The sequence below is a fragment of the Notolepis coatsorum genome, assembly GCF_963971535.1.
Source record: "Notolepis coatsorum genome assembly, chromosome: 4".
Taxonomy (NCBI): domain Eukaryota; kingdom Metazoa; phylum Chordata; class Actinopteri; order Aulopiformes; family Paralepididae; genus Notolepis; species Notolepis coatsorum.
Window position 1 is genome coordinate 120028444 of NC_140168.1, and position 16785 is coordinate 120045228.

The following is a 16785-nucleotide window of genomic DNA, read 5'->3' on the forward strand; positions in this document are numbered from 1 at the left end:
GTAGCAGGTATATAAAATATACTAATGTTGTATTCCACAAAGATCCCTCCCTAACGTTATTACTTTAATTTGTTTATTATTATCTTTTACTCTCATAGTCTTTTATTTTGAAGCCGTCGTCACTTCCTGCCGAAGTGACGTACTTACTTTGTCGCCCGCCTCCTTCCGTTCAGTCTGGCTGAACAAGGAAGGAGGTGAGAGCTGTCCCATGTCCCCAGAACTTATTAATGGTTTAAAAGAACGTACTATTGTAGATAATTTACCGGGCAATGAACCGGAGTTGTATATATTGGTAACTGTGTTAATGTGAACAATTCTGCACTTTCTGTAATGTGGTTTAGCTGTGGTGGCGAACTATTGTATGACACATGCCGACTGAGTTCGTGGTAATGGCTGAACAATGCGTGTAGGCCTCGTTCTGATAGCGTGACATTTCTCCCCCACTGTAGCCTATGCAGGCTGTTGACGCCATCTGCTGGCCAAGTGTGTTGATATGTGCCCTGTTTGAATGTCTTCAACAGGTAATTTGATATATCTTATTTTGTATTATTTCATTGTGTTGTTTTATTCTAATGGGATATTTCAGTGATTGATTCTAAACTTGAGACTGTCAGTCTGGCTGAACAAGGAAGGAGCCTATGCAGGCTGTTGACGCCATCTGCTGGCCAAGTGTGTTGATATGTGCCCTGTTTGAATGTCTTCAACAGGATAAATAAAACACTGAATTGCCACAACTGAGTCTTCACTTCCACTACACGACGACGACACAGAGGGTGACCTTAGACCAGTTACATGTACAGTAATGTGTAACTTAACTGTAGATTTCAAATGGCTGTGCAAATAGTGTATAGTGCTGTCTTGACCATTTTCAGGTAGTGTCACCAAGATCTGACTTTCTTTGCATTGGAAAACACTTACAGAGTGATCTGTCATAATGAAAACATGACAAAGCCATTTGACTATCTTGTTCATAAACAATGGTGTCAGGATTTTTCATTTTGATGACAGTGACACTTTCATTGACATGAATACTTGCTTTTGAGGAAGGAACTATCCATTTTGAGCAAGTGACATGCTTTTGCAGGTTATCAACTAGGTTTTGCAATTTGTACTAATTGTTTTGAGAAATGCACTAACTGTTGTGCAAATGTTAAAGGTGATATGAGAAATGCACCAAAGTGACTGAGAAAAACTGTATCATAAAGACACTGTAGTGTGGTATTGTCATTATACAGATACTGTCGTCTGGTATTGTCATCATAAAGATACTGTAGTGTGTTGGCGTTTTACCTCCAGGTACCCGGTGAAGACGACAGAGAGCAGCAGGATCAGCACAGGGAAGGTTGTACCGTAGGAGACAGCCAACTCAAAGTTCCTACAAAGTACAAAATACAAGTTCTTCATTTGAGTGAGTGAGTGAGTGAGTGAGTGAGTGAGTGAGTGAGTGAGTGAGTGAGTGAGTGAGTGAGTGAGTGAGTGAGTGAGTGAGTGAATGAGTGACTGACTGACTGACTGACTGACTGACTCAGGGTCCCCCATTTTCAATTCATAACATTTATGACATACAAGTACATACATACAGTACTGTTACATCCAGAAATGTATGACATACTATATATAATATACAAATATATCCTGGCCCACGAGTGAGTGTGCATGTGTCTTGTATGTATTGCACAGTATATGTGTGTGTGTGTGTGTGTGTGTGTGTGTGTGTGTGTGTGTGTGTGCATATGTACGTCTCTACTGTACGACAAAGGGCCACTCACTTCTGTGAAACGAGCATTTGGACCGTGAAGAGGACGATGAAGATGAGAGCCAAGCAGCTCATGGACTGGTGTAAACCTGTCACCTCAGAGAGACGAAACTGACACACACACACACGCACACACAAACACACACACACACACACGCACACACTTTACTTAACTTTATTACGTTTATATAGGGCTTTTATGCAAAGCGCTTTACAATTTGTTCCTCACATTTTACCCGTTCACTCACACATTCACACACCGACGGTGGAGGCGACCATGCAAGGTGCCAACCTGCTCATCGGGAGCAATTAGGGGTTAAGTGTCTTGCTCAAGGACACTTCGACACGCTGACCGGGGGAGAAGCGGGAATCGAACCGGGATCCTCCAGATTACCAGACGACTACTCTACCTCCCGAGCCATTGTCGCCCCCCACAACGTTTATTTGAATAGGGACAGTGCACATTATTCAACAGTAATGAGACAGAGCACCACCACTGTAAATATGCCAGCGTTAGTGGGTAGCTAGTTTTCAACTGCAGTCGCTAGGCAAGATGTTAAAATGCCAGGTAAAAACAGAATAGAGGGAGACATTTTAGACATTTTAAGAGCATAATTATAACAGTATTTGAATATAACAGCATAGTTAAGGCTATTAAATACACAATTTGCTATTGGAAAAGTGGGGAAAATACAGAATAGGATGGGGGAATACAATACAGAATACAGGGGAAAAGATGCTGAGACAGAACAAGGCAAGACAGGGACAATGTAACATCAGCAGCATGTAGCAGGCACGCACGCACGCACGCACGCACGCACGCACGCACGCACGCACGCACGCACGCACGCACGCACGCACGCACGCACGCACGCACACACACACACACACACACACACACACACACACACACACACACACACACACACACACACACACACACACACACACACACACACACACACACACACACACACACACACACACACACACACACACACACACACACACACACACACACACACACACACACACACACACACACACACACACACACACACTATGAGTACATCCTGTACCCAGGAAGGTGTCAGAGAGGCAGAAGTACCTGTTTCTCCAGAGTCAGATCGTTGAACAAGAGCGTCAGCCAGTTGAGCTTCTTCGCTCTCCTCCTGAAGGACAGACGGCAGGGATTTAAAGAGAACGTAAGGTTATGTATATAACCAAGTTCTATGAATTATGGTGACGCTCAGCATCATTCTGCACGCACTTCACTTCGTGCACGAGCACTGAATAAAAAATTCCACAATGTACCTTTACATCCCAACATTCGTCTGGCCACACCCCTATCCGCTTACCTTCATAAGCAGGTGTGTGGTCACCTACTCGCCTCCTTCCCAAACGTTCACCATAAGGCGAGATCAAGGGCCGCAGTGGCGTCCTGATGCTGAGCGTCACCATAATTCATAGAACTTGGTTATATACATAACCTTACGTTCTATTTCATTATGGCTGCCGCTCAGCATCATTCTGCACAAGAGGATTTACCCCGCTGAGGCCCCCCACAACCATCAGACCGGGGAGGACCGAGCCCCCCGACCCTCCCTAATGGAGGATACCCTCCCTATTGGAGGACGGGAGGGAGACGGATCCGACCGTGCGAAGAGGAACTCAAGCAACTCAACGCACAGGGTGAGCAGACCGTGGCTTGACCCCACGACTACGCACACGCACAACCCGCATGCCACCAGGGAACGAACGGAAGGAACAACCCTTGTTACTGCCCCCAGAATCACGGGGTCAAGAGCAAACCCAACCCTGTGGCAAGGCCGTAGCAGCGGAGCGCGAAGGAAGACCCTGACCCACTGAAGGGACTGGATCCCCTGGAAAAAGGGGGCCCGGAGAGGTCAATGACGCCAGGCATCAAGACCCCACCAGGCGGTCACTTAGTGACACCACCCCCCACATCGCCAGCGTATTCGGATAGAGCCCCTCCAAGAGTGGGCCCTTACCCCCCAATAGTACACCGCCTGGCACACTGACCCTGCAGAACAGGCAGTCAGCATGGCCGTAAAGCACTCAAAAAGTTTAACCAACGGAAGCAGGCAGCGCACCGGGGAAACCAGGCAGCAGGCTGTAGACCTGAGCCTGGAGCACTGTGGACGAGACAAGCGCCAAAGGAGTCAACTGAAAACAGCCCCCCCGGCGGAAGGGCCGTATGCTGGCGTTGTTGAGCACCATGACAAAGCCTCCATTAAAAAAAACCCACCCAGAGGGGTCGAGGCAGAGAAGGCTGACACGATTGGCAGACGTTATGAACGTGCAGGGGCACACTCAACCGGGCAACCCAGGAGTTGACTCTGCTCCAACACACCAGGGAATCAACCACCCTCTCGGTACACAGACGGTGGTTGTTCCTATAACCCCTCAAGAAAAAACTCCAAAACACACCTGCGGGTATACACCAGCTATACCGCAGTACAAGTGTTTCAGTTTCCAAAAAGGGTTATCCCAGGCCTACGGTTTCAACGAAACATTACTTCGGACCGGGCTTGGCGGCCCGGGAAGCACACAGGATTACCAGAGGAGGTCCAGAAGACCACCCAAACTGCCCCCTCTTCGCCATGCATGAGAGAGGAGCGAAAGAAGGAGAACCAGCCCCTTACAATAGTGCCAGGTACAAAGTGTACCCAACAAAAGGTCTCCATAACGCCTAACCCTGTGACACCCGGGCCGACCCGGCATTTTTCCCCCTGAAAAAAGCCCAAGTCCCTCAGGGTACCAGAACAGCAGATCTGCATCGCTGGCGGACAACGGGTTAACTGACCTGGACCAGCGTGACCAGAACCAGTCCCGTGCCCTAACCACGCCGACATGCCTACTCCAGGAGAAGGGGCAGATATGCGTGTTGATCTAAAACATGAAAAGAGGGCGCCACCCAGACGGTCCGGTTTAAACCGCGCTCGGTGGCCCACCCCAAGGGCGTGACACCCCTCTACCTATGTTCTGATCTATTCCGTTAACATCCCCCAGATATGAACGAGAATCCGTCGAGACCCAGTAACAGGCTCTCGGAAGAGGAAAAAATCCCCCATCCCAGTTGCTTTATGAAAACGCTGTTTTAATAACAAGTAACCAAGGCGTACTAGCCACCCGCATGATTCTTATCAGAAACACCCCGAGCCAGCACTATGTATGCGTCGGGACCCAAAACATATCAATGGACAGTCTAACCAGACCCCACATCGATCCCTCAAGGCGCCTGGGAGAACGACAAGAAGGTTGTCGTGCTTCACATTCTCCACACTTTTTTATTAAAAAAGAAAGAAACACCGACTGACATGAATCCCACTTGACGCAGCAGAGGGTAATTTTTTTTTACATTTTTATATCCCGTCATCCCTACCACAGAGGAGAGACGGAACTCCTCAGAGAGACTTCCCACGTGAGCCATAGATTGAAAAGCCACGGTAACATTGAGTCATGTGACCAACCGACTCAAGTTACGCGTATATTGAGCGTAGTGGAACCTTAATTCCTACGCTCTATCCCGACACTTGACAACAACAGACCCTACATACAGGTCTAAACTCACGGAAGTCATCGTCCAATAGCAACGTGCCTAGTGACGTGTGCTATGACGGGGGGAAACCCAAGACTCAAACGCCTGTGATGGGTGCAGAGTCTGGGAAACCCTCCCCCCCCCTCCCTGCCAAGCCACCTAACAGCTTGGCCCTGACTGAACGAAAAGAGAGAGGCCAATAAACCCCCTGACCAATCAGAAGAGGGAAGGAGGGGTTTATTTGGCACCCCCTCACAAGCCCAACCCTTGCATACAACAACAACAATAGCCATATGATACCTTTAGTATTTAATGAATAGCGCAAGCTAATACAATGCACGCTAACCACAGACACATCTGTGAACAGGGTTTATAGCATGACCAAGTTGTGTGTGTGTGTGAATCCTACACCTGCATCCATGTTGTAACACAGAAAAACATTGATAGAGAGAGAGAACGGCTGAGCCGTGGTACGTTTTCATACGAGCATTACTGCAAACCCAACACAATAGTGTTGTAGCTCAATATCAATGTGTAAGCAACAGAGCACACAACTAACCTCTACCTTTATGTGGAGATTCAGGTCGAGGCAGAAAAAAACCTTTTTCAACCGAGTGTAGGCTGCAGGCCTTGCTTAAGCTCTAACATGAATGTAGCCCTCCTATCAACCCATACTAGCGAAAGATTCACACGTTGCAACCCCATCATATGTTTGGTGAATAAACACACAGTTTGTTAACAAAAAATACAGTCCCCCTTTAGAGGGGACTCTTTATTTTCTTACAAAATCATAGCGGGGCCGGGAAGGGAAACAGGGGGGGACCACAGAGGGAAAAAGTCACTGGGTCTTTTTCCCTCTGTGGGAGCCCCGGAGGGACGGTAAATTATCGGCGGCTGGTCTCGAGGATCCCTATCGTCACCTCCGGGCGTAGATGGGCCGGCTGCAATAGCGGAGGAGCCCTCTCTCCTCCTGGCCTTCTTCGCTGAAGGTCCAGCAGTGGCGGTGGTGGCAGCGGCGGCCACGGCGGAGGAACCTCGACGCCGCTGCAGCCGTCTGACTCCATCGGCGACATCGGGCGGGGGGAAATGAGGCTGGAGCACGGAGCGCTCCTCCTGCATCTCTCTGCAGGTTGAGGTCATCAGCTGCAGTGCCGTCCCGAATAGTCCAGCATCGGAGAGGGGTGCCGTCAGAAGTGGAGTCCTCTTCTTCTCCGGCACACGTGCCTGCTCCAGCCAAAGGTGGCGCTGGATCAGAGTGGCCAGGGCGCGCACTTTCCCAGCGGCTATAGCCTGCGGCTGAGTCAGATGCAGGATGGCTCCTGCCGACTGGGCGAGCTGATCATGCTGTAAATCAGTCAGCTCCGTGCCGCCCGTCAATATCCCGGACATGAATCTCGCCAGCTGCGCGATGTTAGACGCGGCAGCTAGAGATTGTGTTCCGGGGATAAATGACTGGTCGCTCCAATATGCCAACCGCCTCGCCGATTTCCCTTGGGGAACCGGCTTCCGTAACGGCTCCCACACCACCTCCGGACAAAGGAGCGCCGCCATCGGCCTATCAAGCCGTGGCACGCCCTCCTTCATGCCGTTGACCAAACCCGCCACCCGCGTGACTTGCACGTAGGCAGGAGTACGGCCTATGATGTGGGAGACCACCTGGCCCTGACGGACATAGGCCGCCATTGAGGGGAAAAATGGGTAGACAACGTCCACCCCTCTCACCGGGCGACGTTGCCATAGATGACCTATGAGATCATCAGGGACAGGAACAGGCAGTGGCTGCGGCAGCGGCACGCCGTTTGTGACTGCCGCCGCTGCCATGAGCTCGGGAAACAAAGCACGCAGTTCCCCCTGCATACTTTCCTCATCCGAGCCCGCGTCCCTCACATACAGCAGACTACTCCAGCAACTCCAGCAACTCACCAAAACCAGGCCGTTCGCGTCTGCAAGCCACCATCTTGCGACGGGAGCGAGCTGACGCAAAAAGTTTGCGTCTCAAATCCCCCGCAACCAAAGGAGTCGGCCGCCCAACAGCGGACGACTCCCCGGAAGCAGAGGAACCAGTGCCGGAACGAGGCCATCGCACAGGAGACGGCACTGGTGCACCAGCTCCTTGGAGAGACAAACTACCCATCGGACGCCTACCGGGCATGGCTGCCGACCACGAGAGAGGCCTCAACCCCGCTCCAAGACGCACGACAGAGGCGGCAATGGAGAACCGCTGGTGAAGAGTGGCGTTGCGAGCGCGACCCTCCGAAGTAGACATTATGACTTAGCTTTTTTCTTTCGAATATATGAGAGAAGAAAAAAACAAGAAAAGATTTAAACACGTCTCAACTTTCTTCAGCTAACAACCTCGTCAAGTGTGGGATCTACCGAAGGCACTTCCTTGTGGTGAAAGTGAAGAAGGAGGCGAGTAGGTGAACACACACCTGCTTATGAAGGTAAGCGGATAGGGGTGTGGCCAGACGAATGTTGGGATGTAAAGGTACATTGTGGAATTTTTTATTCAGTGCTCGTGCACGAAGTGAAGTGCGTGCAGAATGATGCTGAGCGGCAGCCATAATGAAATAGAACATATTGTTAACCCTTTCACCACCACACTACCAAATGGTTAACCCTTTCACTACCACACTACCAAAGGGTTAACCCTTTCACTACCACACTACCAAAGGGTTAACCCTTTCACTACCACACTACCAAAGGGTTAACCCTTTCACTACCACACAACCAAAGGGTTAACCCTTTCACTACTTACTTACTTACTTACTTACTTACTTAGGCCTTTAAATTCCCAAAGGAACATAGGCCATCGACGAAGCTCCTCCATCCTATTCGGTCTTGTGCCCTCCGCTCCAGATCTTGCCAGGACGCGTGAATATTAAAGGCAACCAACTTGTGTTCAGCTTTTCGTTCAGCGTTTCTCTGATTGGCCACACGGCCAATCAATCAATCCACTAGCACACGCCCTTCGCGGCAAGAGAGACTCAAGAGACGCGGCGAGACGCGGCAGACGCGCATGCGCATGAGGCTCCCCAGGTACTCTTGAGAGGAGCGCCCTTGTTGGTTAATGCCACTGGTGTTCTGTTGTGTGACTGTACTAAACTCTTCCACCATGCCCACATGACCGACATTTGACATACAGTACACCTCCTATCTATGTTGGGATTATGTTTGGTCATGACAAAACAATAAAAATCGCTACTGTTAGTGCCACCACCCACTTCAATGACAGAGCTCTCATATTTGCGAATGCATAAACTATATCTTAAATTATGGCGATGTGTCTAATATGGCTGTCGCGAAGTCATTGATAAGCGACAGCCATATTAGACACATAGCCATAATTTAAGATATAGTTTATGCATTCGCAAAATATGAGCATAACTGTATGGGCTTTGTTTATACACGAGTGAATCTGGTAGTACAACGGTGCTGCTGCTGCTGGAGCTGAAGTGATGTACAGTGACGCGAAACATAATAATGTTACGCTTTCTAGTTCAGCGCATTTCATAACTGTATGGGCTTTGTTTATACACTAGTGAATCTGGTAGTACAACGGTGCTGCTGCTGCTGCTGCTGGAGCTGAAGTGATGTACAGTTACGCGAAACATAATAATGTTACGCTTTCTAGTTCAGCGCATTTCATAACTGTATGGGCTTTGTTTATACACTAGTGAATCTGGTAGTACAACGGTGCTGCTGCTGCTGCTGCTGGAGCTGAAGTGATGTACAGTGACGCGAAACATAATAATGTTATGCTTTCTAGTTCAGCGCATTTCATAACTGTATGGGCTTTGTTTATACACTAGTGAATCTGGTAGTACAACGGTGCTGCTGCTGCTGCTGCTGGAGCTGAAGTGATGTACAGTGACGCGAACAGTGTTGGGAAAGTTCACTTTCTACATGAACTAGTTCAGTTCACAGTTCAAATTTTTTTAAATGAACTAGTTCAGTTCATAGTTCATAATTCAAAATGTTGAACTAAAGTTCATGGTTTCAAAAATGAACTAATTTAGTTCTTTTTAGTTCTTTTTATTTTATTTTTTTATTATAGATTTTTCACGTACAGTTACTTACATTACAAAAACACACATTGGGACAAGGGGGGGGGGGGGTCCTCCAGTTCATCTCTATGCCATCATCCACACCATAAGCAAGCAAAAACAAAACAAAAAGAAAAACAAGCAAAAAGGAAAGCAGACCAAGACAGGCACTGTACAGTATTGCACTTGCCTCGAGCGCATTCACATGTAGACATACATATATTTATTTTTTCCTATCCTAGGTCTGTCCATACAATGGGGCACTGGGCCTTTAGAAGGATCCGATACATTTCAGCAGGAAAATAGTCTAATAGTGGGGCCCACACATCCTGAAAGGAAGCGTTGTTGACTCTATGCATTGCACAGTGTCTTTCATGGGGTAGGAGCACACCGAAGATCCCTCTATACCACATTTGTAAAAATGGAGGCTTATCCTTAATCCAGTTTATCAGAATGCATTTCCGGGCTGAAAGTAGAAGTTTATCAAATAGTTTGAATTGTAAACTCTTTTAAATGCATACGCCGACGTGACGTCTAGAGGTAGAGTCTGACTCCGACTGAGCGAGTGCTGCTGCTGCTGCTGCTGCAGCTCTCGGCTTCTAATCTGCGCGCAGATTCCTGTTCCACTGCTTGTTGTGAGGAGGAGTCTGATGACGTAGAAGGGGGTGACAGGCTGGTTGCCAGATCGGGTGGTTTTACGCATAATATTTAAGCCTGTTTACAGTGTTTTAACTGAGTTTTCGGCTGAAATGCATTATGAAATATGGCACATCTTTGAACGCCGTTATAATAGTGCTGAGAATGAACGCACTTTTGAACTCCGTTACACAGGGCTGAGAATGAACGCGTTCTCAATTACGTTCATTTAGCGGATATACAGTACGTTCAGTTCAAGTTCGCCCAAAATACGAACGCGTTCATGAACGATCGTTCATTGAACGCGTTCAGGTACATCACTGGACGCGAAACATAATAACGTTACGCTTTCTAGTTCAGCGCATTTCATAACTGTATGGGCTTTGTTTATACACGAGTGAATCTGGTGTACAGTGACGCGAAACATAATAACGTTACGCTTTCTAGTTCAGCGCATTTCATAGCGCTCCACTGCTACCGCAGCTGAACACAAGTTGGTTGACACAAGTTGGTTGCCCGCGCTGCCGCTCGCTTGCGCTCCTTGGATTTCATTTGGGACGTGGGACGACTGCGCTTGCCTGCGCGTGGGGGCGGGGGGGCGCGGCCAATCAGAGAAAAGCCGAACACAAGTTGGTTGCCTTTAATATTCACGCTGCCAGGACAGCCCTTCTTTCTTCATCTCCTGTTCTGTGGTTCTTCTCCAGGTGGTTTTTGGTCTGCCTCTCTTCCTCCTGCCCTGTGGGTTCCATGTCAGTGCCCGCTTTGTGATTGATTTCTTTCTTCTGAGTGTGTGACCTATCCACTTCCACTTCCTCCTCCGGATTTGAATTTCTATTGTGTCCTGTTTGGTGAGTTCCCACAGGTTGGCGTTAGAGATGGTGTTGGGCCAGTATATTCCCAGGAGGCGTCTGAGGCACCGGTTGGTGAAGGTCTGTAGCTTATTGAGTATAGTGGTGGTGGTTTTCCAGGATTCTGAGCCATATAGTAGAGTGGTCTTTACGTTTGAGTTGAAGATCTGTAGCTTGGTCTTGAGTGACAGGTTTTTTGCCTTCCAGATGATGTTTAGCATGTTGAATGATGTCCTTGCCTTTCCAATCCTGGCTTGGACATCATCTTCCGTACCCCCTTCCACAGAAATTATGGTTCCAAGGTAAGTGAAGCTGTTTACATCCTCTAATGGGTTTTGTTCCATGGTTATGGGTGTGTTGCTGTTGATACGCATTACTTTGGTTTTGGATGAGTTTATTTTGAGCCCGAGCAGAGCAGCAGTTTCTTCCAGTTTTCCTGATTTTTCCTGCATCTGTTGATGTGTGTGAGCCAGTAATGCCAGGTCATCAGCGAAATCCAGATCTTCCAGCTGCTCTGTCAAGCTCCATTGTATGCCGTTTTTTTTGTTGCAGGTTGTTTTCACCCAGTCTATGCAGAGGAGGAAAAGAAAGGGTGAGAGCAGGCACCCCTGCCGCACACCAGTCAGGACCTCAAAAGCTTCCGATATACATCCTTCATGGAGGACTTGACATCTCATCCCTTGGTAGGTGTTCCTTACGATGTTGATGATCTTTGCTGGGATCCCATAGTGGGCCATCAGTTTCCACAGCATTTCCCTATCCACGCTGTCAAAGGCTTTTTCAAAATCTATGAAATTCACATAGACAGAAGTGTTCCATTCAATAGACTGTTCAATGATAATCCTAAGGGTGGCGATTTGGTCTCCACAGGATCGGTTGTTCCTGAAGCCAGCCTGGTTTTCCCTCAGTTTCTCATCGACCCACTTCTGGAGCCTTTCCAGCAGGATGTGGTTGAGCACCTTCCCCGGTGTTGAAAGGAGCATTATTCCTCTGTAATTTTTACATTCCCTGAGGTCTCCTTTCTTGGGAATTTTCACGATGTGGCCATCTTTCCAGTCAGATGGGACATTTTCTTTCTCCCAGATGGTTTGCATGAGGTGGTGGAGCATGCTGGTGGAGGTTTCAATGTCAGCCTTAAGAGCTTCTGCTGGGATCCCGTCTGGTCCCTCTGCTTTCCCTTCTCTTAAGGCCTTAATGGCTTTTCTGATTTCTGTCTTGGTGGGGGGGTTGCAGTTTATCTCCAACAGATTTGGGGCTGGTGGGATATCTGCTTCCAGTTGAGGAGGCTGCCTGTTGAGCAGATCTCTGAAGTGTTCAGTCCATCTGTTCAACTGTTCTTCCTTGGTTGTGAGGAGTACGCCCTGTGGGTTTTTGATGTGTGCCTGTGTGTGTCTGAATTTGCCTGAGCTTTTTGGTAGTTAGGTATAGGTCCTTCAGGTTGTTCTTTCCCGCTGCTTCCTCTGCCTGTTGTGCTAAATCTTCAATGTATTTCTTCTTGTCTCTCCTTACACTTCTTTTCACTTCCTTGTTTGCTGCTGCATATTCTTTCTGTGCTACCGCCTTGGTGGCTCTGGTTTTACTTCTATTCACTGCCTCTTTTTTCGTCCTCCTCTCGATAACTTTTCTGTATGAATCCCCGGATAGCCAGGGTTTGTTGGCTGTCTTCCTTCTCCCTACCACTTTCTCACATGTGTCTTTCCACATGGTTTTCAGACCCTTCCATATCTCCTCCACTTCATTTACAGTTTCTATTTCTAACGCTTGATACCGGTTGTGTAGTGCCACTTTGTAGAGTTCTGATGTACCTATATCCTGAAAAAGCTGTATGTTGAATTTGACCCTTCCTTCCCTGTGCTTCATGCATTTTAACTTCAGCTGGATCTTTGCTGTAAGGAGGTGGTGGTCAGATCCTGCGTCTGCTCCTCTTCTGACTCTGACATCCAGCAAAGAGTGCCTAAACTTTTGGCTTATGCAGATGTGGTCAATCTGGTTTTCTGTGGTGTGGTCAGGAGACACCCAGGTGGCTTTATGGATGTTCTTGTGTTGGAATACTGACCTACCGATGACCAAGTTGTTGTCTGCACAGGCTGCTGCGAACCTCTCTCCATTTGCATTCATGGTGCCTAGTCCTTTTCTACCCATTACTGGTTCAAAGCCGTTGTTATTTCCCCCTATCTTAGCGTTCATGTCTCCCATCAAGATCATGATGTCCTTTCCTTTCCTGGCCTGGAGGATGGTGTATAGATGGTTGTAGAATTGATCCTTGGTTTCATCATCAGTGTCATTGGTGGGGGCGTAGCATTGTACCACTTGGAGGTTTATTTTCTTGTGTGTGGTTTGGAATTTGGCTGTGATGATCCGTGAGTTGATGGGTTCCCAGCTGATAAGGGCCCTCTGTGCTTCTTTGGACAGCATGAACGCTACTCCCTCTGTGTGTGGTGCAGAGTCATCTGGATGTCCTGAGTAGAGTATGGTCTCTCCACTCGCCAGCTTGACCTGCCCTGACTGGAGCCACCTGGTTTCCCCCAAACCAAGGAGAGATATCCTGTACCTCTTCATCTCCTCCGCAATCACTGCTGCCTTTCCTCCAGCATACATGGTCCTCACGTTCCATGTCGCTATGGTGGTGGGACGTCTTGAGGTCAGAAGCTTCGAGCGTACAGTCTCCTTGCGGTTTTCCATGCACGCCGTCATAGTCTCTTTAGCTTGGGGCGCTGAAGAGGCTTCCTTCACAAGATGTAAGGATTTCGTCAACGTTTTTGTAGCTATAGGTTTTTTTTTACGGGATGGGGTCGCTGGCCCCAAGCCCAACCCCCATCTCTGGGGGAGGGTTTTGGAGTTGGCTCGTTAGTCCTCTTCCCACGCCTATTGTCTTCCAGGTGATGGATTGCAGCCTCATACCACGTGAGGCCAGACAGGCTGAGGGTCGTGTACAAGCTGTCTCGGCATGTCAAGCCCAACCAACTCCTGCTACTGTGTATTGGAAGCTGCACTAGGCAAGCTAACCCTACCAGCAACGCAAGACACCCTTTCACTACCACACGACCAAATGGTTAACCCTTTCACTACCCCACTACCAAAGGGTTAACCCTTTCACTACCACACGACCAAAGGGTTAACCCTTTCACTACCCCACTAACAAAGGGTTAACCCTTTCACTACCACACTAACAAAGGGTTAACCCTTTCACTACCACACTACCAAAGGGTTAACCCAGTGTTTCTCAAAGTGGGGGGCGCGCCCCCCAGGGGGGGCGCAGAGGCATGACAGGGGGGGCCTTGAGATTTATATAATTTTTTTTTTATTACAGAAAATTATCACTAAAGTGCTATCTGTTGCAGCTGCACTGTTCTCCATGAAAATACCATTTCTCAAAATCTGAAAATCATTATTTAATAAAACACAGAAAAGGATCACCAAGTTACTCTGGATAAAAAAAACCTTTACAGACAACATTGAGACAAAGCTTCCTGACACATCTCCATCCAAACTCTTGGAAGAACTCTTTGAAATCTCATCTGATACCACCTAGAGAGCTAGTTTCAGAGTGTGGTGCTGAGTACCAAGTATCTCATCTCATGGCCCACCAAGTATCTCATGATGCAGCAGTTAAGGTGTTGACCCCATTCAGCACCACATACAGTATCTGTGTGAAGCTGGCTTTTCATCCATGACAGCTCTGAAAACAAAATATAGGGCCAATTTGAAAGGTCACGATATTGGTGTTATTTCAATAAATTTAAACATGGTCCATTTCATGACTATTTTGTTGGGGCGAGGGGGGGGGGCCCAAAATATTTTGGTCCGCCAAAGGGGGGCCTGACAGAAAAAGTTTGAGAAGCACTGACCCTTTCACTGCGACTATATGGAAGGTTAACCTTTTCACTACCACACTACCAAAGGGTTAACCCTTTCACTGCGACAATACAGGTTAACCCTTTCACTGCCACACTACCAAAGGGTTAACCCTTTCACTGTGACAATACGGAAGGTTAACCCTTTCACTACCACACTACCAAAGGGTTAATAACCCGACAATACAAAAGGTTAACCCGTTCACTGCCACACTACCAAAGGGTTAACCCGTTCACTGCCACACGACAAAGTGTTAACCCTTTCACTACCACACTACCAAAGGGTTAACCCTTTCACTGTGACAATACAGAAGGTTAAGGATCTTTTCAACAATTTGTATAAGACTTTCTCGAATCTGGGGAACATTAGTAGTTTGTTAGTTGTTTTTTGTGTGCAAAGAAACTAGTCTAAATCTTGTTTTGATCTTTGATCATTGATTTTCCAGCACCTCTTTCTTCCCTTGTATTAATCGTGTCGTTTTTGGTGGGTGTAGAACACACCCATTTTTTATTTATGAATTTCCTTCCCTGTCTGACTACCCCACCCCACACTCAAGCCATTTACAAACTGGGCAGTACATTAGACAGTGTTCCTGGCTCCAAGAAGCACAGCTAATTGACACAACAAAGTTAATCCATCCTCCTATGACATCACAAAACAGCTTGTTTTGGCTCCTGGTCAATATAGACAGAATCTATTTACCATAACATGTCCCCTAACATAACATAACATGAAGTAAAATCACACTATCCAGTTGCAGGTGTTCCAACACAGGTGTTACTATGGCAACGTTAAACCTCTCAGTGTGAAATGAAGGAGGCTGCCATTTCACTGCCACACTACCAAATGGTTAACCCTTTCACTGCGACAATACAGAAGGTTAAATAGCTAATAAGGTGAGCAGGGAGTGACGTCTCACCCTGCGGCTTCCAGCGTGTCCAGTGATCCTCTCACCCCGTCCTCCAGCACCAAACTATAGGGGGACAAGAACAAGCTCTTTACCAAGTTATTAATAAAGATGTAGTTATTTAAAATAACAACAACAACAACAATAATAATAATAACAATAATAACAATAACAATAACAATAATAATAATAATAATAATAATAATAATAATAATAATAATAATAATAATAATAATAATAATAATAATAATAATAATAATAATAATAATAATAATAATAATAACAATAATAATACAAATTATAAAATTATAAAAATACAAATAAGAAATCCTGAAATATCAATATGATTTTGTTCTATTGTTCAGACCTCATGCACTTCAAAAGCAGCAAGGATGGTAAATAATGAAGCATAAGAACAGGGAGAACAGCATACCAATGGTCGTTATTCATTTGACAAGCAAGGATGTACAGAAAACCTGACACAGGTTACCTTTAATGTGAGTGAAACGCAATACACACAAAGACGGAGAAAATACTTAATCCAAGAGGTGAGAACAGAATGAAAATGTACCTGTTGGGGCTGTTCTGAGTTGGTGGTCTCTCCTATAGGTAAACAGACACACCCATAATATGTAAGTCAAGTCATGTAGAGGTTAGGAGGACATTGTCATGTACTTCTACCAGTGACAGTGTAATTGAAGATGGAACACTTGGTAATTCTGAATGGGGATGTCTGCAACACTAAAGATGGCAGCAATGACAAAGCTACTTAGTTACTACTTAAGTGGTATTCTTTTGTTCAAGTAAGTGTTAAATAGCTTTACATTCCGACAGACATCACTGGTATAGAGTGTTTGGTCAGTAACATGGGTATCCCAGTCCCTCCGCTCTGCAGTAAACACAAAAAGCATGTTCTGGTATCCCTTCCCACTTTATCCAATCAGGAGAGAGAACCCTAGATATTTCTAATTACAGTATTTCAAGAAATCTTACCAAATCAAATTTACTGGCAGATTATTCTACTTGTTTCAAGCACATAATTGTTTTCATTTCTTATTTCAGTCAGACCATTTTTCCAGTGTGGAGTTCTCTCTCCTGATTGGATAAAGTGAGAAGGGTCAACCAGGAAATGTATTTTCTATTTACTGCAGAGCGGAGGGAGCAAGGAGAAAGGG

At 46.8% G+C, this 16785-nt stretch overlaps 1 protein-coding gene across 1 annotated transcript in view; it reads right to left on the minus strand.

Moving 5' to 3' along the window:
- Positions 1 to 16785, minus strand: part of LOC311227849 (adenylate cyclase type 4) — a 165496-nt gene that overhangs the window by 113814 nt on the left and 34897 nt on the right. Inside the window, exons 9-13 of the mRNA XM_084313690.1 lie at positions 16182 to 16213; positions 15623 to 15676; positions 2865 to 2928; positions 1770 to 1867; positions 1291 to 1375 (exon numbers count right to left, since the gene is read on the minus strand). Of these exons, the coding sequence (XP_084169816.1) occupies positions 1291 to 1375; positions 1770 to 1867; positions 2865 to 2928; positions 15623 to 15676; positions 16182 to 16213 (333 nt within the window). The remainder of the gene's footprint in view (positions 1 to 1290; positions 1376 to 1769; positions 1868 to 2864; positions 2929 to 15622; positions 15677 to 16181; positions 16214 to 16785) is intronic.